The sequence below is a fragment of the Chiloscyllium punctatum genome, chromosome 11 (assembly GCF_047496795.1).
Source record: "Chiloscyllium punctatum isolate Juve2018m chromosome 11, sChiPun1.3, whole genome shotgun sequence".
Lineage (NCBI taxonomy): Eukaryota > Metazoa > Chordata > Chondrichthyes > Orectolobiformes > Hemiscylliidae > Chiloscyllium > Chiloscyllium punctatum.
The window spans coordinates 44,979,043-45,001,656 of NC_092749.1; the positions used below are offsets into that span (position 1 = coordinate 44,979,043).

General features: G+C 37.8%; 1 protein-coding gene across 2 annotated transcripts in view; it reads left to right on the forward strand.

Annotated features, from left to right (window-relative positions):
• Nucleotides 1-22,098, forward strand: part of LOC140482947 (synaptotagmin-14-like) — a 237,333-nt gene extending 215,235 nt beyond the window's left edge. The window contains exons 7-9 of one of the 2 annotated variants that reach the window (XM_072580721.1): nucleotides 4,700-4,889; nucleotides 12,814-12,870; nucleotides 19,751-22,098. In XM_072580721.1, coding sequence (XP_072436822.1) covers nucleotides 4,700-4,889; nucleotides 12,814-12,870; nucleotides 19,751-20,064 — 561 coding nt within the window. In that variant the 3' untranslated portion in view covers nucleotides 20,065-22,098. The remainder of the gene's footprint in view (nucleotides 1-4,699; nucleotides 4,890-12,813; nucleotides 12,871-19,750) is intronic. The other variant, XM_072580722.1, reaches the window with a different exon arrangement.
• Nucleotides 22,099-22,614: the final 516 nt, after the last annotated feature.

Consider the following 22,614-nt stretch of genomic DNA (forward strand, 5'->3'; position numbering starts at 1 on the left):
TTTCCTGTCGCTACTTATGTCCTCTAAAATTTCTGTGTCTCATTTCTCATTTACTTCTGTATTGTTCTTTTCTTTACCATTTTTTTACTTAGATTCATAGATTTACAGCATGGAAACAGACCCTTCGGTCCAACCTGTCCATGCCAACCGGCTATCCCAACACAATCTAGTTCTACCAGCCAGCACCTGGCCCATATCCCTCCAAACCTTTCCTATTCATATACCCATCCAGATGCCTTTTAAATGTTGCAATTGTACTAGCTTCCACCACTTCCTCTGGTAGCTCATTCCATACATGTACCACCCTCTGAGTGAAAAAGCTGCCCCTTAAGTGTCTTTTATATCTTTCTCCTCTCACCCAAAACCTATGCCCTCTAGTTCTGGACTTCCCCACCCCAGGGAAAAGACTTTGTCTATTTATCCTATCCATGCCCCTCATGATTTTATAAACCTCTATAAGGTCACCCCTCAGCCTCCAACGCTCCAGGGAAAACAGTGCTAGCCTATTCACCCTCTGCCTACAGCTCAAATCCTCCAACCTTGGCAACATCCTTGTAAATCTTTTCTGAACCCTTTCAAGTTCACAACATTTTTCTGATAGGAATGGGACCAGAATTGCACGCAATATTCCAACAGTGGCCTAACCAATGTCCTGTACAGCCGCAACATGACCTTCCCAACTCCTGTACTCCATATTCTGACCAATAAAGGAAAGCATACCAAACATCTTCTTCACTATCCTATCTACCTGCGACTCCACTTTCAAGGATTTATGAACCTGCACTCCAAGATCTCTTTGTTCAGCAACACTCCCTAGGACCTTATCATTAAGTGTATGAGTCCTGCTATGATTTGCTTTCCCAAAATGCAGCATTTCACATTTATCTAAATTAAACTCCATCTGCCACTTCTCAGCCCATTGGCCCATCTGATCAAGATCCCTTTGTAGTCTGAGGTAACCTTCTTCGCTGTCCACTACACCTCCAATTTTGGTGTCATCAGCAAACTTACTAACTATACCTCTTAGGCTCAGATCCAAATCATTTATATAAAGTAGTGGACCCAGCACCGATCCTTGTGGCATTCCACTGGTCACAGGCCTCCAGTCTGAAAACAACCCTCCACCACCATCCTCTGTCTTCTACCTTTGAGCCAGTTCTGCATTCATATGGTGAGTTCTCCCTGTATTCCATGAGATCTAACCTTGCTAACCAGTTTCCCATGGGGAACCTTGTTGAACCCCTTACTGAAGTCCATACAGATCACGTCAATCTCTCTGCCCTCATCAATCCTCTTTGTTACTTCTTTAAAAAACTCAATCAAGTTTGTGAGAATTTTGGGTAGATAGATGATACTGTACAGGAGAACAACACAACTATAGAAGTGAGCATATCCTACACCATAAATGGAATGAATGCACAAATGAAGAAAGTCAACAATCGCACGACACCAAGTTATAGTCCAACAGGTTTATTTCAAACTGCAAACCTTCAGAGTCTCTGCTGTGCTCCTTCCTCCGGCAGCTAGTGTGAGAGAATACATTGGACAGAATTTATAGGAAAAGATCAAAGGGTCATACAACTTATGCAAATGCAAAAACAAGAAAATAACAGACTGCTAAGAAATGGAACCTCTTTTCTTTAGTACAGATTGAAGTACAAAAGAGGGTGATATTTAACGAAGGGCAGATTGCAAATTAATAATTTTTTTTTAAAAATCATAAACTTAACGAATACATTGGTTGAAAGAAATTGAAATATTCCAAATTGTGACAAGTATAGCATCTGAATGATGTAATTTAAATAAGTGACGAAAAGAATCCTTACTGTTTGTGAGGTTTTTTTGTAAAATGAATGAATAAGAAGATCACACTCACCTCACTGTGGAAGGTTTAAGTGAAATTTATGCTCAGCAAGGATGAGATTCTGTTTTTTGTAGGAAAACAAAGTACATGGTATCACATTGGCCATACATTCCACTTGACTTTAGTTTCCTTTGATTTCACTGGAAAGGGAAACCTGGCTGTGTATGATGAGCATTGTTGTCTGTTCTGCAGCCTTGCTGAATGTGAAATTCATATCCAGCATCACTCAACGGACATACAATAAATGATATGAAAGTCCAGACTATACAGCACACACTGGCTTTGGCTTGAATAATTTATCTAAGGTTTGAAAAATATGCTAATAATCCAATCATCCATGATTTTATTAAATAGTGAAGCAGGCCTGAAGTGCCAAATGCTTACTCCTGCTCCTAAAAACTATGTTTCTATCTTTAATGTCAAACTGAGTTGAGTTTTGGACAATTGGTTTGCCAAATGCCTAGCTTATCTTTGCCTACTACCAATTGATGTTCTGTTCTGATGTATTCCCTGCAAGGTTAATGTGAATCAGAATAACTTTTGCTGATGTCTTTGACCTAAATGGAGTGAAAATCACACATGAATTTCTATGTCTTGCAAAATTAATTTCTCATTGACTCAAAATATTATTTTCTGAAAGAATATTAGGGAAAATTTTGATGTTTGGTGATATTGATTCAAATCCATAGATCTTCCTGGAAGATGAGTGGCTTAATCAGTATCCTGCGCTTTACATTTTCTCACTCAAAACCAATGCGATCCCATTGTGTGGCAAAGACATCCATGCCACTATTGTAGCCATTATAATTATTAGTTTTATTCTATTTAGTTTCAAAATGAAAAGGCCTAAAGTAAAGGATACACATTTTTTAATGTAATTTGGTATGAAAGAACTATAGCTTTTCCTCTTCTGTTTTAGATTATATTATGATGAAGATGCTTCTAATCTGCAGAATCTGTTAAGAGATACAGGTCACATTTAATTTGCTGTGAGTTATTTTACCAGTGACCAATATTTCATGCAACATAGCAAAATTGTTACCTCCTAGATTCCAGGAATGTCTTAAAAAGCATTTTAGCAGCCATAGCTTCAGAAATCATTAGGTGAGGCACGTCTTGTTACTGAAAGACAAATGCTGTGTAATCAGCTCATGCTGATTTGTATCTATAAAACTACCTGTTTATATATGCTACGTTCACATCATATAAATTGTTTTTAGCACAATTATTGTGTAATGTAAGTATACCATGACAACAATGACATTTTATTACAGTGCAAGATCACTTGTTTTACTGGAGATGAAAAATCAAAATTCCATCAGTGTTGTTGATGCATTGCACAATATTCATCTCAACAACAAAGGAAGAGTTTACCTATGCTTTTAATAACCATAGTACGGGTTTATATTTCCTGAACCAGTTAACAGAATTACATTGCATTTGTATGAGTTACTCTGAAAAATATACATATTGTATAATTGTTTTTTGATGCCAATTTTATTGCATCAAAAAAACCTGTTGAATCTTGTACATTGTTATTTAGAAGGAAAATAGTAATTAAAGATGAGCAGAAAAAAAAACAGACATAAATGCTATAAAATTGAAAGAACTATGGATGATGTAAATCAGAAACAAAAACAGAAGTAGCTAGAAAAGCTCAGCAGGTCTAGCTGCATCTGTGAAGAGAAATCAAAGTTAACGTTTCTGGTGTGGTGACCTTTTCTCAGAACTGATGGTAATATATTTGGTTGGTTTCTCTGCAGCAGATAAGGTGGGGGAGGGGATTAGGAGTAAATGTTAGGTAGGCATAGAGCCCAAAGAGAGAGAAGAAAAGCTGGAAAGACAAAGGAGTCCATAACAATCTGGCTGGGAGGGTGAATAGCTGTTAATGGAGACTGTTAGTGGCTAACAATGGGTAGTATGTAATGGCAGACTTCGTGATAACAAAGCTTGGTGTGTGTGGTAGGGGACTGGGACATGGTGGAGTTCAGGCCCTAAAATTATTGAACTCGATATTGAATCCAGAGGGCTGCAGGATCCCCAAGTAGAAAATGAGATGTTTTTTACTTCCAGCTTATGCTGAACTTCGCCGAAACACTGCAGCAAGCCTTAGACAGAGATGTTGGCCAGGGAACCGGGTGGTGTGTTAAAGTAGCAGGCATTGGAAGCTTGGGGTCTTTTTTAAGGGTAGAACGTAGAAGTTCTGTGAAGTGGTCACCCAGTCTATGCTTTGCTTCCTCAGTGTAGAGGAGATCACAATGTGAGCAGCGAATGCAGTAGACTGGATTGTGAGAAGTGCAAGTAAAGTGCTGCTTCACCTGGAAGGTATGTTTGGGCCCTTGAATACTAAGGAGGGAGGAGGCAAATGGGCAGGTGTTACACCTTCAGCAGTTGCAGGGGAAGGTGCCATGTGGCTGTGGGGTTGGTGTTGGAAATGAAGGAAGACTGGACCATGGCATCCCAGAGGGAACGGCCTCTGCAAAAGGCGGACAAGGGAAGGGATAGGTATATGTGTCTGGACATAAACATTAATTGTTCTTGTTTGCCAGAATTCCTCTTGCTTCAGTTTGTAACATTTTTATAAATTTGAGATCGCTGACAGAAATATAAAAAATCTAATAAAAGACAAGCAGAAAATGATGCAGACACAATAATTTTAGTCAGCATCTAATGAGGAAGATAGGCCCAGGTCTTGTAAAAAAAATATATTTTTCAGAAATTATCTATGGGAAGAGTTGAATTCTGGTTAGTTAGTAATGTGAAACAATGAATATTTCAGTGTGTATGCTTGGTGCATATAGATTAAATAATAATATTTTCATACTTTGCTCCTAGGGCTGTGACTCCCAGATGAGCATGTCTGAGATGTCCTGCAGTGAAAGCACTTCTTCCTGCCAGTCTCTGGCACATGGCTCGACACCAGAAATCCTAGTTGGCCTGCTATATAATGCCACCACTGGCAGACTGTCAGTAGAAGTCATAAAAGGAAGCCACTTCAAAAACTTGGCAGTGAACAGACCACCTAGTGAGTACAAGGCTTGACAAGGATCGAAAAACAATGAATGAGTCTTGTGTAGACTAAAAATATATACATTTAAATCTAAAAGAAACTCATTGTAATACTGTGCGTGCTTAGTTGGTCAACAAATGAAGATATTTCATCTCTGTTATTAATTAGAAAGAAATATATAATGTTCTTTGGAAATTGGGTGTTGCTGTAGAGGAATCCTGACTTTTTCATCTACAATAATGCCAATTTAGTAAACCTTAGAAAACATGCACAGGAATAAAGTCAGTGGTCAGACCTTCTCATTTGTACCCAGAAACAATTTGGATCTATGTATCGATTAAATATTATTTGGCGTTCTCATCAATTGCTTTTATTATCTGTAATAATTTTTAAATTATTTCAATTTTTTACCAGTGCCAGAACTGCATACAAAAAGTATTTGTGAAAGGGAGAAACCACTTCATCACTTTTTGAAAATGTCAATTTCAGGATAATATTTTGTTCCACATTCTAACTAATGAGTAGTTGTTTGAGTCATTTTTGAACTTCACCATAGTCAGACCCATAAAATATTAAAATAAGTTTCAGATTACTTGTTGAATTATATTTGATTCATATAAATGTGCCTGGCATAGAATGAATTTATTAACTGTCTTTTTTTTAAAACGGCCCTCTTTTGCTTTTAAGACTTAAGTTTACAATTTAGACTGATGGGATGAAAATTCCTGCTTTATGCTGCATGTTAGTAATCCTAAAATAAACAATTTGCTTAATATGATTTGCAGTTAAATGCAAATCACTGACACACACCATTAGTGACACATCACTAATTGGTATTTTTAGTCCATTAGAATGGTCCAATAGTGGATGCTCTTATGTATTTGCGCTGAAGGTACAATATGGGGGCTGAGTGGAAGGAATATATCTGTAACAAATTGTCTTGTATCTGACCTGTTTGCAGATCTATCTAAAGTGGAGATATATTCCTATATTTAATTTAGCTAATAAAGTAAAAAGTTAAATACTCAATTACATTTGTATATACATACAAATCATCTTTAGGTTGCTACTGGATTTATAATGACACTTTGTGCTTGTGAAGATCTTAATGCAAAATCCATTTGTAAATTAGAACTGGATTTTCTGCAGAATGACAATGATAACCAGGTTGCTATTCCACCCAACTTCTTTTATGTGAAGAAAGGGCTGTGTGTTCTGAATAGTTGATTCCAATCAGGGCTCCTGCAGAAATGTAGAGTAACCTTAAATCGAACTGTGTCCTTGTAGATTAGGCTGCCAGGTAGGTAAGGTGCAAGGTGTGAAGTTGTGATTAAGTGTTCAGGGTGGGTGGAAGTGGTATTAGATTCAGTAGGAATGGGGAATGTCATGTCCTGTAAAGTAGAGGCTGCTGGGTCCTTAATGTGACAGAGAGGAGAAGGGTTGTCGAGTGCAGCAGCAGGGAAGTGGGGAGCTATGAGTTCCAGCAGCAGGGGAGTGTGCAGTATCAGGTTCTGGTGGGGATGGATGGGGAGAAGTAGGGAGAGCTGTCAGATCTGGGCGTGAGTGTTGGGTGTAGCACTGGGAGAGGTCTACAGATGCAGCATCAGTTTTGAGAGGTTCACCATAGTGTTAGGTCCTGGGGAGGGGTGATGTTGAGTCCCACCTATCAGGAGGGTTGCTGTGTCCCAGTGGAGTGGGGAGGAGGTGGTTTCAGAGGATGGAGTCAGGTCCTAGGAGGAATGGGAAGGTGTCAGGTCCATAAATTGTGGGTAAGTATAAGGAGTCAGGGTGAGGTGCAGTTGGGGTATGTGTGGTGGATTATGGTTTCAGTTTAATAGTTACTCAAGGACTTGACTAAGTTTTAAATTTTCTAATTTTTCCTGTGTAACCATTAGCTGCAATGGAATTCTCCAAATTCTCCAGTGCAACTGGATTCTTTCAGAGGGTTCCAGGTGTAGAGAATTGCCCATCAGAATCTTCAATTTCCTGAGCTACTCCCTCAGAGTCTGCCAAGTTGGGGTGTCCACAGGGTCTTGACATACAACTCCTATTAACACTGCAGAAACAACAATCTGGCTGCCAAAAACTCTGGGCTCTAACATTCAGGCTTGTGAAAAATATCCTTTATAGACTAGAAACTACCACTGATGTTACCTAACTTTAAATGACCTATGTTCTATTAAAAGAATGTACAATAGACGTAACACACATCATACTGCATGCATAATGTCATGGACGGCACCATCACCATCCCTAGATATCACCTGACCCACCAGTTGGACAGATGTGGTGGCACAGTGGTGTATTACCAGGAGAGAGTTGCCCTCAGAGTCCTAGTATTAAGTGTAAACTCCATGAAGTCTGATGGCATTAGCTCAATCATGGGCAAGGGACTCCTGTTGATTACTGCGTACTGCCTCCTTTGGCTGATAAACCAGTAACCCTCCATGTTGAATACCACTTGGAGAAAGCACTGAGAATACTTAAGGGTGCAGATTGTATTCTGGGAGGAGAACTTTAATGTCCATCAGCAAGAGTGACGGCAGCATCACAACTGACCTAGTTACTATACTGCATCTGTAGAAGATGTTGAGGCAAAACCATACTTGACCATATCCTTACCCATTTGCCTGCAACAGGTATGTCTGTCCATGATAGTATCAGTAGGAGTCAATCATGCTAAATGGGATCAACTTCAAACATATCTAGCAACTCAAGACTAGGCACCCTTGAAGCAGTGTGGGTCATCAGCAGCAGCATGATTCTACTCAAACATAATCTGCAACTTTATGACCTGGCATACCTTGCATTTCATAATTAACATCAAGCCAGAGTATCAACCCTGATTCAATGGAGAGTGAAAGAGGGCATACCAGGAGCAACAGCAGGCATACCTAAGAATGAGGTAGCCACCTGGTGAAGCTACAAAACAGATTTCTTGCACACCAAACAGCATGCTGCAAGTGATACTCAGTACTAAGCAATTTCACAACCAATAGACCATATCTACACTCTGCAGTCCAGCCACATCCACTCATGAATGATGGACAATTAAACAACTTACTGAAGGAGGAGGTTCCAGAAATATCCCCCTCTTCAATGTTGAAGGAGTCCAACAAATTAATTCAAAAGATAAGTCTGAAGCACTTGCAACAATCTTCATCTAGAAGTACCAAGTAGATGATCCATCTTGGCCTCCTTCAGAGTTCCCTAGCATTATAGATGCCAGTCTTCAACTATTTAATTTACTCCATGTAGTATCCAGAAGGAGCTAGAGCCACTGGATATTGCAAAGGCTATGGGGCCCAACCAGCATTCTCTCTTAATTTCCTTTTTGACTGCCTGGGCCTCCACAGTCCATATGTGCAGTGAATTCCACAGTTGGTGTTCGGTTGATGTGCTGCTCACCATGAGCGGAATCCTGAGCAGCGGCATTTTTGTTCCTGACAGCATTGCAGCAATAATGCTGTAGTTGTATGGTCCAGAACTTCCCATGCCCCTAGTGAAGATTTTCCAGTACAATTACAACATAAGTATCTACTCAGAAATGTGTAAAATTGCCCAGATATATCATGTTCACAAAAACCAGAATAAATTCAACCCAACCATATACCACCCCATAAGTCTACTCTGAATCATCAGTAAAACAATGGAATGTGCCATCAACAGTGTGATCAAGCAGCACTTGCTTAGCAATGACCTGCTTACTGATGGTCAGTTTGGATTCTGCCAGTGCACCCAGCTTTGACAGCCTTGGTTCAAACATGGACATTAATTCCAGAGGTTAGATGAGGGTGATTTCTCTTAAGATCATACCTACATTTGACCAGACACAGCTTCAAGGAGCTTAAGCAAACTTGAGAATCAGGAAAATCTCCACTGGTTGGAGTCATACCTGACAGAAAGGAAGATAGTAGTGGTTGGCGAAGGTCAGTCATTTTAGTTCCAGGATGCTGTACTGGAATTCCTCAGTGTGTGTTCTGGGCCAAACTACCTTCAGCTGCTTTATCAATTATCTCCCCTCCACCTTAAGGTCAGAAGTGGGTACATTCACTAATAATTGCACAATGTTCAGCACCATTTATGACTCTTCATGATTGAAGCAGTGTCCAAAAGCAGCTAGACCTGGACAGTATTTAGGTTTGGGCTGACAAGTGGCAAGTAACATTCACGCCACAATGATCATCTCCAATATTAGAGTATCTAACCATCATCCCTTGACATTCAATAACATTACCATCATGGAATCTCTTACTATCTATATTCTGTGAGTTATCATTGACCAGAAATTAAACTGGACTAATCATATAAATCCTGTGGCTATAACAGCAGGTTAGAGGCTAGGAATCTTATAGCGAGTAGCTCACCCTTCGATTCCCCAGATCCTATCTACCATCTATAAGGTACAAATTGGAAGTGTGATTGAATATTGCCCACTTGCCTGGTTGGGTGCAGCGCCAACAACACCAGAAGCTTAACATCATCTAGGACACAACAGCATATTCTACAAACATTCACTCCCTCCACCACTGATGTTCAGTAGCTTCAATGTGTACCATGTACAAAATGCACCATGGAAATTCACCAAGACTCCTGAGACAACACTTCCAAATGTATGACAGCTGCAAGCTGGAAGGACAAGGGCGACAGATGCATGGGAACACCTCCACCTGCAAGTTCCCCTCCTAGCTGCAAACCATCCTGACTTAGAAATGCATTGCCATATCTTCAGTGTTTCTGGGTCAAAATCCTGAAATTCCTTCCCATGGGCATTTTGGGTCTTTTTAAAGAAAAGGAAAGGGAGCAGCATACCTTGGCCTTCTCAAAGGCAACAGAAATGGGCCATAAATGCTGTCCCAGCCAACAAAACTAACATCTGATGAATGAACAAAATAAAACATATTTAAACATATAAAAACAAAATAAAAATAGATCATCCACTATTGATTCCAACAATAAATTCTAATCTTGTGTGTCAAACAGACTTTGTAGTCCTTATTCATACTACAAACATTACCTGTAGTTATACTTTGATAAAGTTGAACATTATGACCAAATAAACAAAGTAAAATTAAAGGCAAATCTTGGAAAAATATAATTTATGGTCCAAACTTACATTTCTTTCAATAGCATACCAAGCAGTTTACAGTTCAATAGGGTCATACAGTCATACAGCAGGGGAATAGACTCTTCAGTTCAACCAGTCCATGCTGAACATAATCCCAAACTAGGTTAAAAACAATGACTGCAGATGCTGGAAACCAGATTCTGGATTAGTGGTGCTGGAAGAGCACAGCAGTTCAGGCAGCATAATCCCAAACTAAACTAGTCCTGCCTGCTCCTGACCATTATCTCTCCAAACCTTTCCTATTCATGTGCTTATCCAAATGTCTTTCAAACATTGTAATTGCATCCACACCCACCACTTCATCAGGAAGTTCATTCCATGTGCAAGCCACTCTTCGTGTAAAAGATTTGCCCCTTTTAAAATCCCTCTCCTCTCACCTTAAAAATGTGCCCACTAGTCTTGAAATCCCCCATCCTAGGGAAAAGACAAATACTATTAACTCTATCTATGTCTGTCATTATTTTATAGACTTCTATGAGGTCACATCTGAACCTTGTACTAATATTGTATAATTCAGCACAATTTCCGTACTCCCCCCCGACCCCCCCCCCCCCCCCCCCCCTTCCTCCCGATCCCCGGTCAGAGTAGTTTGCCTAAAAGTTGTGTATTTTCATCACTTTCATAACCCACATTATTAAACAGTTCTGGAGAATTTCAATTAAGACTGTTTATACTAAATTACTATTTTTCTTTCAATTCTGTTGCATAATTATTAAAACTAAATTAACTTTGTACAATTTTATTTAGTTGCATAAGCCTTCAAATGCAATTGTTCTTATGATCAACCTACATAGCATTTTTGGATCCTTCACATGCTTTTCAATCTTACATTTAAACATGTGACCTAAACACTTCCACTCAAAACATACTGCAAGCATTTTCTATCAAATTATAAAATATATTATGAAATTTTAAATTCCAAACACAATCACTTGTTTTTGTTTTTCAATAGCTTTGCATTAAATGGAAAACAAAATTGTTTTCCTTTTTGTGCAAATATTTTTCAAGCACTCAAATACTATGGCTGTTGCCACAGTGAAACCTAGTCATTCTTAAACATTCATTGTATCCCTACAGTGTGGAAACATGCCCTTCGGCCCAACAACTCCACACCGACCCTCTGAAGAGCAACCCATCCAGACCCAGTCCCCTACTATTTCTACAGTTACCCCTGACTAATGTACCTAACCTACACTTCCCAGAACACTGTCAGCAATTTGGCATAGCCAATTCACCTAACCTGCAAATCTTTGGATTGTGGGAGGAAACTGGAGCGCCCGGAGGAAACCCACGCAGACGAACTGGAATCGACTGTGGGTCCCTGGTGATCTGAGGCAGCAGTGCTAACCACTGAACCATTTTACCATTATTTTTACCAAAGCTTCATGAAGGTTTGCTGGTAATTATTTGCACTGGTAAATTGGAGCTAATAAAAATGATGGGTGCCCAAATCAATAAAGTGCATGTTTGGCTTGAACTTGAAAAATCAGGCGCACAATCCTGAGGCTACAATAGCATTGTTCACTGTGATTGATTACAAAGTTAGGGCTAGAATCTTGATCACAGTGTTATTTTTAAGCTTATTAAAACACCCAATTTCCATATGACCGAAACATTAATCGCAAAATGTGCTTTGAGTCGCTGAGCAATACCATTTCGGTGACTTGGTATTTGATCTGTATTATTACATCTGTTGATTTTTCATTAATCTTTGCTCTGATCATATAAAAATGGTTTTTGTATCTATAAATTGCCATTTCTTTTGTATGTGATTGGATTTTTCTGCAACAATTCCAGAAATATCAAACAAATTTAAAAATAATAGAGTTTTGGTAAATCAACAGAAGTTTTGAAACTGTTTGCCTTTCACAATAACATTGATTTCACATGGTACTCAGATGAAAAACTGCAAGAATTTGTAATTCTACAGTTACGTGCACTAGACTTTAGGTAATTTTTAAAATCAATTATCACATTTAAAATAGTGGAAGTGCAACAATGTTCTTGCTAATTATGTAACATTTCTCTACAATTGCACATTTGACTTAAATTCGATCAAAATCTGTTACTGCAACAGTTTTATTAGTCATGCGTTTTAAATAACTTTTCTTGAAATCTATTTTGTTGGATTGGTTGTTTTTTTTTAACAGTTTATATTTCATGACCAGAGGTGAAAAAGAAACAAAAATTAGTAATATTTTCTTACTGCTTGTGAGATTTGTAGTTGTTGCACAATTACTTTGACTATAAACAAACTACACTTGGCAAGAAATTCATTCTGAAAATGTATATCTCTTAAAAGGACTTGTTAACCTACTTCAAGTGGCATTTGAAGTCCTACCTTACCTTTTTACAGATAAGATTTTGCTTGCATGTTATATTTTGTTGTATTGCAATTCACAAATTTAGTTGATTTTGTGACAAACTTAATAAATTCCAGACACAGTGGTCAATAAAGTGGGCAATGCAATGTCACTATGCAGTACAAGGGAAACAAGGACCTTTGATTTTCTTGTTCATGAAGAGGGAAGGAATAGTAATATGCTGAAATTGCAAAGTGATTAGTTTTTTAAAAGGATTGTAAATGTGCACTTTTGTGGCATAATAATGAGAAATTGAGTTATTGCATCAGAGACCTAATAATCCTCTCTATTGAGCCTTTTCTTGTTACTAACCTGTTAAAGCTCTTGTACTTTTACCACTGTAATAAACAGTGTTCCTCGTTTTAACTTTTGACCTATGACCCTTTCTCACCCAACTATTGACATCTGGCCATTATTTCTTTTACTGCTTTCCACCCCCTGTTGTCAGATGGACTGTTCTGTTGTCTAAAACACTTGATAGGTGGGCAGGTTTATATAATCCGAGGTGAGTTGCAGTACAGGATTGCTATTAGTGGCTCTTGTCTCTTTCATGTGAAAGAAACTTGCCAGCAGTGAAGCTGTCCACCATTTGTGCTGGCTTTAAGAGACTTTTATCTAATGTTATTTTCTGTGATCAGGATAAATTATACTGCTGGAACTAACCATCTCTCCTTATATGGAACAGGGCTATGGTAAAGATCATTCAGAATAGGTATAACATTCTATCTGTCATTACTGTATGTGGATACTGGAAGTGTTTTATATGAGATGTGAGGTATTGTGAAATTAAAAACAAAAGAGCTACCGAATTCTGATATCTGCTTTACCAAACAATTCAATACTTTGATCGGGGTTTTAATGAATATATGATAAAGATAGTTGACATTTATTCCCTAATTATTACTCAACAAATAATTTAACACTTTAATAGTTGTTCAAACAAAATAGGAATAATTAATGCTGTTACACATATAATCAATACTATTTGAATAATGTACTGCTCATTGTGGGTGATGTTTGACAGTTACAGTCATAGATATATACAACATGGAAACAACTTGGGTCCAACTCATCCATGCCGACTAGATATCCTAACCTAGTCTAGTCCCATTTGCCAGCACTTGGCCCATATCCCTCTAAACCCTTCCTCTTCATATACTCATCCAGATGCCTTTTAAATGTTGTAATTGTACCAGCCTCCACCACTTCCTGTGGCAGCTCATTCCATACACACATCACACTCTGCGTGAAAAAGGTACCCCTTAGGTCCCTTTTAAATTTTTCCCCTGTCACCCTAAACTTATGTCCTCTAGTTTTCTGGACTCCTCCACCCCAGGGAAAAGATCTTGTCTATTTATCCTATCCATGCCCTTCATGATTTTATAAACCTTTGACAGGTCACCCCTCAGCCTCCGACACTCCAGGGAAAACAGCCTATCCCAATAGCTCAAATCCTCCAACCCTAGCAACATCCTTGTAAATCTTTTCTGAACCCTTTCAAATTTCACAACATCCATCCAATAGGAAGGAGACTGAATTGCACGCAATATTCCAACAGCAGCCTAACCAATGTCCTGTACAGCCGCAACATAACAACATGACCTCTCAACTCCTGTACTCAATTGTATGTCCAATAAAGGAAAGCACACCAAACACCTTCTTCACTATCCAATCCAATCTTATTTCATGCTTTGAAAATTCAGAATCAGAAATGTCTCAGGTTTAGATGCAGATTTTGTACTTAAGTATTGGATTCAATTTTACAGTCATTATGATGGCAACATTATCATGTTCACCACAATTATTTTTCTGATAATCTCAGTAATTTCTGGAGTCAGCACAAGCACAGTTAAACACAAAAATCCAGAAGTTACTGGCAGTGAAATTATGATTTTTCATAGGATGTGCTGTTGAAGCATCACAGACTTCAATTAATTAGAGATCACGGAATTGAAGACGACTTGCCTTTTTATGTTTTCAATCTTCCTGCAAAATGTTTGAAAGGATGCATCTGGTGGAATAAGGTGTAACTTTCATTTGATGATATACTAAATTCCTGCTGAAAATGTCTCTGGCTCCGAAAATATTGATTTTACATTTAAGGAATGTCACATTTTGCCATAATGATAAAATGTTCCACATAATAGAAAACATGTAGTTTAAAATTTAATTAAATATTATAGAAAGCATAATAAAGTATTGGAACATACACAAGGGGTTAAGATAGAAAACAAAACATCTGTAAAAACATCTTTTTAACATGTATTTTATAGACCAGGCCAGACCCCCTCAAAACATTTCAAGCAAGTAGCCCAGACCTTAACTTGGCTGGTTATTTTAAGCAGGTGTAATGCAGAGACTTTCAGGAGTGATGCAGCTTGTCAAACCATTTAGTTTGAAACAAAACTGAATTTATTTATAAGATTTCCAAATGAAACACAAAGAAAAGAGAACAGAATACCGAATAACTTAACCTATTTGAAAAACCTACAGATTATCCCAATTTAATGATGCTGTTCCAAATACTTGCAACAGTCCCCATAAACACCGCTCGGCACAAAGGGTAAAATCAAACATAAAGTCTTACAGGAGAGAAGTCAGAGAGAGAGGTTCAGCATGGACCTGCTTCTTTGGGCTCAGCAACTTCACAGCTACCTGACTGCTTTCCGTGATATCCAGACCAAACCAAACCAGAGGAAAGCTGAGCTGGGAGAAGTGGCCACTCCCCTTTCATTGTACAAGTGTTTTTTTTTCAAACTTGAAAACCTTTTCCATGAGGCAGTATCTGTTGACTATCATCAAATTGGTCCTAAAACCCATCCAAGGCCAAACTCTTTGGAAACAGTATTTTTACAACCTTCTGAAACAAAAAACTAGGAGACTATAACCAACTTAAAGGAGCAGCATCATCACATCAATGATAATCATTGTATTTTACTTTTGGTTTGTTGTCTGTAACATTACTTTAATTTGATTGGCTTTTTAACTTTCTGATGACAGCACTTAAATTTGATTGACTACTTACCTTGCTTGATGACAATACTGTTACAGGTTCACTTCACTTGGCATCATATTCACACTTACCTTGACCAAGGGGTAGGTTGTAGATCATGGTGGATTGCTTTCTTTGAGTTAGCTGAACAGTGTGACTTCCTCATTAACTGCAAAATCTGGGCTTAGATCAAGGTTTCATAGAAATAAAGTGATCTGGTTTGTTGTATTTTATGCTTGAATCATGTGGGGTAAATATGATTAACAAATTACCTTTAGTAACAAGTGATATTGCAAATATAAAATTTGGAACTTTAAACAAAATTATCAAAAAATTGGATGAATCAGTTATCACAAAAATTGACAGCAATGGATAATGTTAATGTAATTCACCAGGTGGGAAATATACAGGATCAGTTAGAATTTTGATTTGTATCTACCAGCTCCCCCCACCTAATCTGTGGCTGTGTCAAATGAACACTGCCCACTTTCTGAAAATCAACTTAAGAAGATAGCAAACTCCTTCAAGTCAGACAAACAAAAAGGTTTTCTCTATCAATATAACTGTTGAACTCTCCTGACTTGCAGTAAAACAAATCAACGTAATGTATATATATTGAGAGAAGAAACCTACTTTTTAATTTAGTTGTTATTTATCTTCTAAAAGGTACAGATGAGGATCTATTAAAATTATGAAGAGTTGGGACAATGTAAATATTCATAGTAATTTTGGCATAATACTATGCTTGAGTACTAAAGAAAAAATAAATGTTATTTTTTAAGCAACACACTCGTGTGCATCTTATATTAGCATATCATCTTTTTAATTCTGGGAGTTGTTTTTAAATCCAGTATAGGTTCATTGCTATTAATAGTTCTGCATGAAGTCAATTAAACAGTTTTAGTGTCCTAGTGTTGTAGTGTCCTTCAACGTTCCTTATGCCCGAAACGTCAATTCTCCTGCTCCTCGGATGCTGCGCTTTCCCAGCAACACACTTTCAATGCTGATCTCCAGCATCTGCAGTCCTCACTTTTTCCCGTAATGTATTAGGGCCAACCATCTTCAGTTGTTTCATCAATGATTTTCCCTCGATCATAAGGTCAGAAATGAGGATGTTTGCTGATGATTGCATAATGTTTTTCACCATTTGCGACTCGTCAGATACTGAAACAATCCATGTTCAAATGCAACAAGATCTGAACAATACCCAGGCTTGGTGTGACAAGTGGCAAGTAATATTTAAGCCACAAAAATGCCAGGCAATCTGACCACCACCCCATTTAATGATGTTACCATCACTGGACCCCCCACTGTCAACATTCTGGAGGTTACCCTTGGACAGGGTACCCTTGACAGACTCCCCAAAGCCTATCCAACATCTACAAGGCACAAAAGTGTGATGGAATTTGCCTGGAGGGTGCAGCTCCAACAACATTCAAAGCTTGACATCATCAGGAAAAGCAGCTCACTTGATTGGTATCATATCCACTAACATTCATTCCCTCCACCACCAACACTCAGTAGCAGTAGTGTGTACTATCTTCAAGATGCACTGCAGAAATTCATCAAAGATCTTTAGACAGCACCTTCCAAATCCGCAACTGCTTCCATCTAGAAGGACAAGGGCACCACACCTGCGAGTTCCCCTCCAAGCCACTCACCATCCTGCCTTGGAAATATTTTGCTGTTCCTTCACTAACACTGGGTCAAAATCTTGAGTTCCCTCCCTAACAACATTGTGAGTCAACCTAGAGCACAGGACTGCAGCAGTTAATGAAGGCAGCTCATTAGCACCTCCTGAAGGGCAACTAGGAGCTGGTAATAGATGCTGGCCAGCTAGTGGCTCCCATATCCCATGAATGAATTTTTAAAAAATACAGCATTGGTAATGGACCAGAGCAAATACATGATTTGAAAATCAAGAATGATTGAAGCAATACTGGTTATCTCACTCAGGAATATCTCATAGCTACATCATTATCCATGAATGTGAATTTAGATTTTGCATTTAGACCCTTTTAGTTTGTACATAGGTGGACAGGCAGGTAGTTCTGAGGAGGTGGGGAGGCTGCAGAAAGATTTAGACAGTTTAGGAGAGTGGTCCAAGAAATGGCTGATGAAATTCAACCTGAGCAAATGTGAGGTCTTGAAAAAAGAATACAGGCATGGAATTTTTTCTAAACAGTGAGAAAATTCATAAAGCCAAAGTACGAAGGGATCTGGGAGTGCTAGTTCAGGATTCTCTAAAGGTTGACTTACAGATTGAGTCCGTGGTTAAGACAGCAAATGTAATGTTGTCATGTAAAAGCAGTGATGTGCTACTGAGACTTTATGAAGCTGTAGACTTTATTAAGGTTTATAAATCTATAGTTAGGCCCCAGTTTTAGAATACTGTGTCCAATTTTGGGCCCCACACCTCAGAAAGGACATACTGGCACTGGAACGTGTCCTACATAGATTCACATGGATGATCCCTGGAATGGTAGGCCTAACATACCATAATCGGCTGAGGATCCTGGGATTGTATTCATTAGAGTTTAGAAGGTTGAGGGGAGATTTAATAGAAACTTAAAAGATAATGCATGGCTTAGAAAGGGTGGACGCTGGGAATTTGTTTCCATTAGACGGGGATACTAGGATCTGTGGGCTCAGCCTTAGGATTAGAGGGGGTCAATTTAGAATGGAAATGAGGAGACATTTCTTCAGCCAGAGAATGGTGGGCCTGTGGAATTCATTACCATGGAGGCGCAGGGATTTGTCTTCAAGGCAGAGATTGATAACTTCTTGATCTTGCAAGGAATTAAGGGCTATGGGGAGAGTGCGGGTAAATGGCGTTGAAATGCCCATCAGCCATGATTGAATGGTGGCGTGGACTCCATAGGCCGAATGGGCTTACTTCCATTCCTATGTCTTATGGTCTAATAGTGCAGCTTTAGCCTTAAACAAGATCAAAGGTTAGATTATTACACAACTATTCATGAAAGTTACTAACAAAAATACAGCTTTTAGATAGAATACAAACACAACAATTAAAAGTAGATATGGATGAGAATAAGATCCCTCTGTTATTGTTGTAGACCTTGAAGATTTCTCTTCCCAACGTGAAAGGTTTGAAAACTTGAATTCAGAACTCAACAGCTATTGTGGGAACTGTAGTTGAATATGGATAGAGTTTGTTCACAGAGATGAGTTTAGTAGAGAAAACAGACTTTGAGAGAAAGAAGGCTTTCTGATCCTCACTACTTCCATGGATACAATATTTGAAAATTGCCAGGACTTTTTTCAGCAAAACTATTGTTGATTTATGAAAACCTGTTCCTTGGAAGTCTGTTTGGTTGAACATCTCACTCTGATGGTTTTCTGTTTATGTTCTCCTTGGTGTTCTTTTGTTCTCAGATCTTCTCCAAATCAAAACTTAGGATGTCTACAGTGTTAACTTTGATGAAGCTCTTTCCACAATATAGAGTTAAATATGTTCCTTATAGGGGTCTTCCAGTTTCCTGTTTGTCTCAGAAGCTTTAAATTCTCAGACCTTTAAAGACCCATTGTGTTGTCTGAGGTTAGTCAAGTTCTAAATATCTTCCTTTGAAATTAGTGTTGAGGTATCATACCAGTTTTTCTGCTTTTTGGCTGACAATTAAGTAACAAAGACAGTCATGTGACTTCTGGGCAATATACTCAAAATTATTTTTAAAAGGTCAGATTTGTCTTCTTTTATGAAACATAACATAATAATTACCTGCTCATGAGAAAAGCCATCATAAATGAAAGTTCCACATGATTCTTCTGAAGTTTGGGCTGACCAATATGTTGTTGGACCAGGAAAAGAGAGTTATGTACAGAATAATATAACCTGTGAATAACTAATGATTTACGACTTTTGACCAAAAAAAATTAATAAATCTGAACACTGTCAAACTTCACCTTGGTTAGTACAGAATGAAAAAAATGAAAACAAATTACTGAAAGGAAGGGTTATGGCCCTCACTAAGATTCAAGATTCAAACAGATATTTTCATATAACAAATTCATTTTCTGCATTACTGTTGCTAGTTACTTCAGAATTTAAACAAAAACCAAAATAAAATGGAGAGATTGTTATTCCAGCTGTTGCTATACTTAATGTCCATCCCATTTCAAATTGTTTTGATGGCATTCTTTGTGCTCCCTGTTGATCCTTGTTCCTTATTCATTTCATCACCTCTGCTATCTTTTAGGCATACCTTTTCATTTCTTCTATGTATTGTATACTCTGTTACAGAGATTAGTATGCTTACAAAGTGTTGTGGCTAGTGGAAGCTTGCTAAGTGTTTGACATTGATAGCAAATAGTGATTACAAAAAGAGTATTTTCTAACTTCTGATGCCTCTTTTAAATCATATTGCTTTTCCAGACACATATGTCAAGTTAACACTGCTGAATTCTATGGGTCAGGAGATGTCCAAATGTAAGACGTCCATTCGTCGAGGCCAACCAAATCCTGTGTACAAAGAAACATTCATTTTTCAGGTAGCACTATTTCAACTCTCCGATGTGACACTCATACTGTCTGTGTATAACAAACGGAGCATGAAACGCAAGGAAATGATTGGCTGGATTTCACTTGGCCTCAACAGCTCAGGCGAGGAAGAGCTGAATCATTGGACTGAAATGAAGGAATCGAAAGGACAGCAAGTTTGTCGGTGGCATTCATTATTAGAATCCTAATGAATACGTCGTATATTGCAGTGGGCTTTGGCTCAGGGTTCAAAACAATGTCTTTCAGACTTTCTTAACCAAACTAGTGGTTGCAGAATACGACAATTGCCTCATTTTTGGCTCAGTTCATGATAATGCTGGAAAGTAATGACTTTATGGAAAATGTGAGGGAACACAATTTCCTGTATAATGTGTATCATTTACTATCAGTGCAACACATAAGGTGAGGCATAACAGTTTTTAGAGAATTAGAGAAAAATTATATTGTTTGAAAAGCCCAAACAATATGGTCTGTAATATTTAAGTCATTAGTTGAGGAAATGCAGAAAGATAGTGATTAATAGTCAAAAACCATATTATAACAAATTATTTTGGTGAGGCATGAGCTTGGCAATTTTACTGTTAAAGGGTGTGGTAGTGAATTTCCAAAGTAAGGAATTCTGCTGTTCACTCTTTATTTGTTGAGCCACCACTGTTGGAATCTGTTTTTATATGTTGAAATGAGTTGCTCTTTGATTTCTTGTAGCTGCCTCTTGCATACTTTGTGATAGGAAGCTATTGCATTCAAATCATTACAGCAAACTCCAATCTCACAAGAAGCAAGCACAGGAACAATGTCAAAAGCTCCATGTAAGCCAACTGGCCACAATTATTAATTATAGTGATATAGATTTCTCTATTATTTATTTGATGAATTTAAACAATGCAAAGTAACAACTCACCAGAATAATTAGGTATATGGAGGTGCCTTTAGTACTCACTGGATTGAAAGCTAAAAGATTCTTAGCTGTGCCCTATGGCTGGTGTCTTGATCAGCCTCTTAACTCACGTCTATATAATAGCATTATATTTGGTCACCAAAGCATATAAATTTCTATTTGAGTGCAGGATGGTACATTACTGATGGGGAGCATGAGTATTAATTTCTTCAATATCTCTGATCAGTTTGGCAGATGTGTAAACAGTATGCACTTTCTGTATTAATGATATACAGCTTCTTTATGATACATGAGTACTTACTAATGTCAGCTTTTCCCACAATGTCTATTGACTACTGACCTATAGCTACGCCATTCTGTACATGAACTGGGAGTAGCATAGACTGCCATTACATGACATTGGAGGAAACTAACTTTCCCATCACCAGCATTATTAATTCTATGAGCACAAAGCAATTCATAACACCATATTTCAATGTATATAATTTTAGACATGGGAGGGGGGTTTGAATTCAGATTTAGTTAGATATTTCTGAGAAATTGTTGATTAGGTACCTTTTTTAATATTAGAATTGTAGAAAAATATCAAATAATATTAGTTTTACTCAGCACAGCTGAATTTATTCTTCAATAAGCTGCATTAAAATATGACTCCGATTTTTTATACAGGGTTAATACAATTATCATATCTTACAACCGACATACTTCAATATTTCATATTTCAATAAGATAAGCAGTTACTATCTAACAGCTGTTCTTTTAAAGCACATTGGATAGAGCAACAAAATAATTGCTTAAGATCTAAGTAAATAAGTTTTTGTTTTAGTAAACTGCACCAAAAATGGAGAGAAATATTAAATCAGCACCCACTATTAGGTATCTGGCCAATTATTGACTTATATTGATAGCAACACTGGGAAAGTAGATGCTAGGTATGTGCAAATGATCTGGGTAAAGTATCCTCAATTTGTATTAGTCCTTTCTAAACTAGGAATGACTGCAATATTACATTGTCAGACAATGTTAGAAACGGTTTCTATTATGGACTTATAGAGTTCTAATAGTTTTAGAACATAGAACTGCACTTAGTATTTTGGATTTTTAAAAAAATATTAATTATCCTCACGGTGTATAAGCTGTTTAGGTTTTAGATTCGGCCTTTGAAAACAAAACACCTTTTAGTTGAAAGCAAATCCAGGCACTTTCAGACTGTTGGCCAGTCAATCTAAACCTAACTGAGTAAAGATTTGGAGATGCCGGTGTTGGACTGGTGTGTACAAAGTTTAAAAATCACACAACACCAAGTTATAGTCCAACAGGTTTAATTGGAAGCACTAGCTTTTGGAGCGCTGCTCCTTCATCAGGTGGTTGATGATAAAGGAGCGGTGCTCCGAAAACTAGTGTTTCCAATTAAACCTGTTGGACTATAACCTGGCGTTATGTGATTTTTAACTTGGTTAAATTAGTAAGATATTAAAATCTGTAACCTGCCATCTTATTTTTCATTTTCATCAAATGCCTGATAATCTCCACAACAGGTCATTAGTTTACCATAATGGATAAATATTTAATATTTTGTTGGCTCAACATATATCCATATTGTGATATCTAATCACAGCTAAATTAAATCCCAGTATGGACCCAACTAAAAGCAAAGTGCTCATATAGAAGAAGGTATCATCACTCATCTCAATTGACATCTTCTAATATTTAGTAGCATTGATGCTCATAGGGCACCATGGATAGAGAAAACTGAACAACCTGTCTCATTGTCCTCTCAAGCAGCTAATAGTGAAGGGCATTAGGGCAAAAATTGAAAAATACTGCATGAAAAATTGTA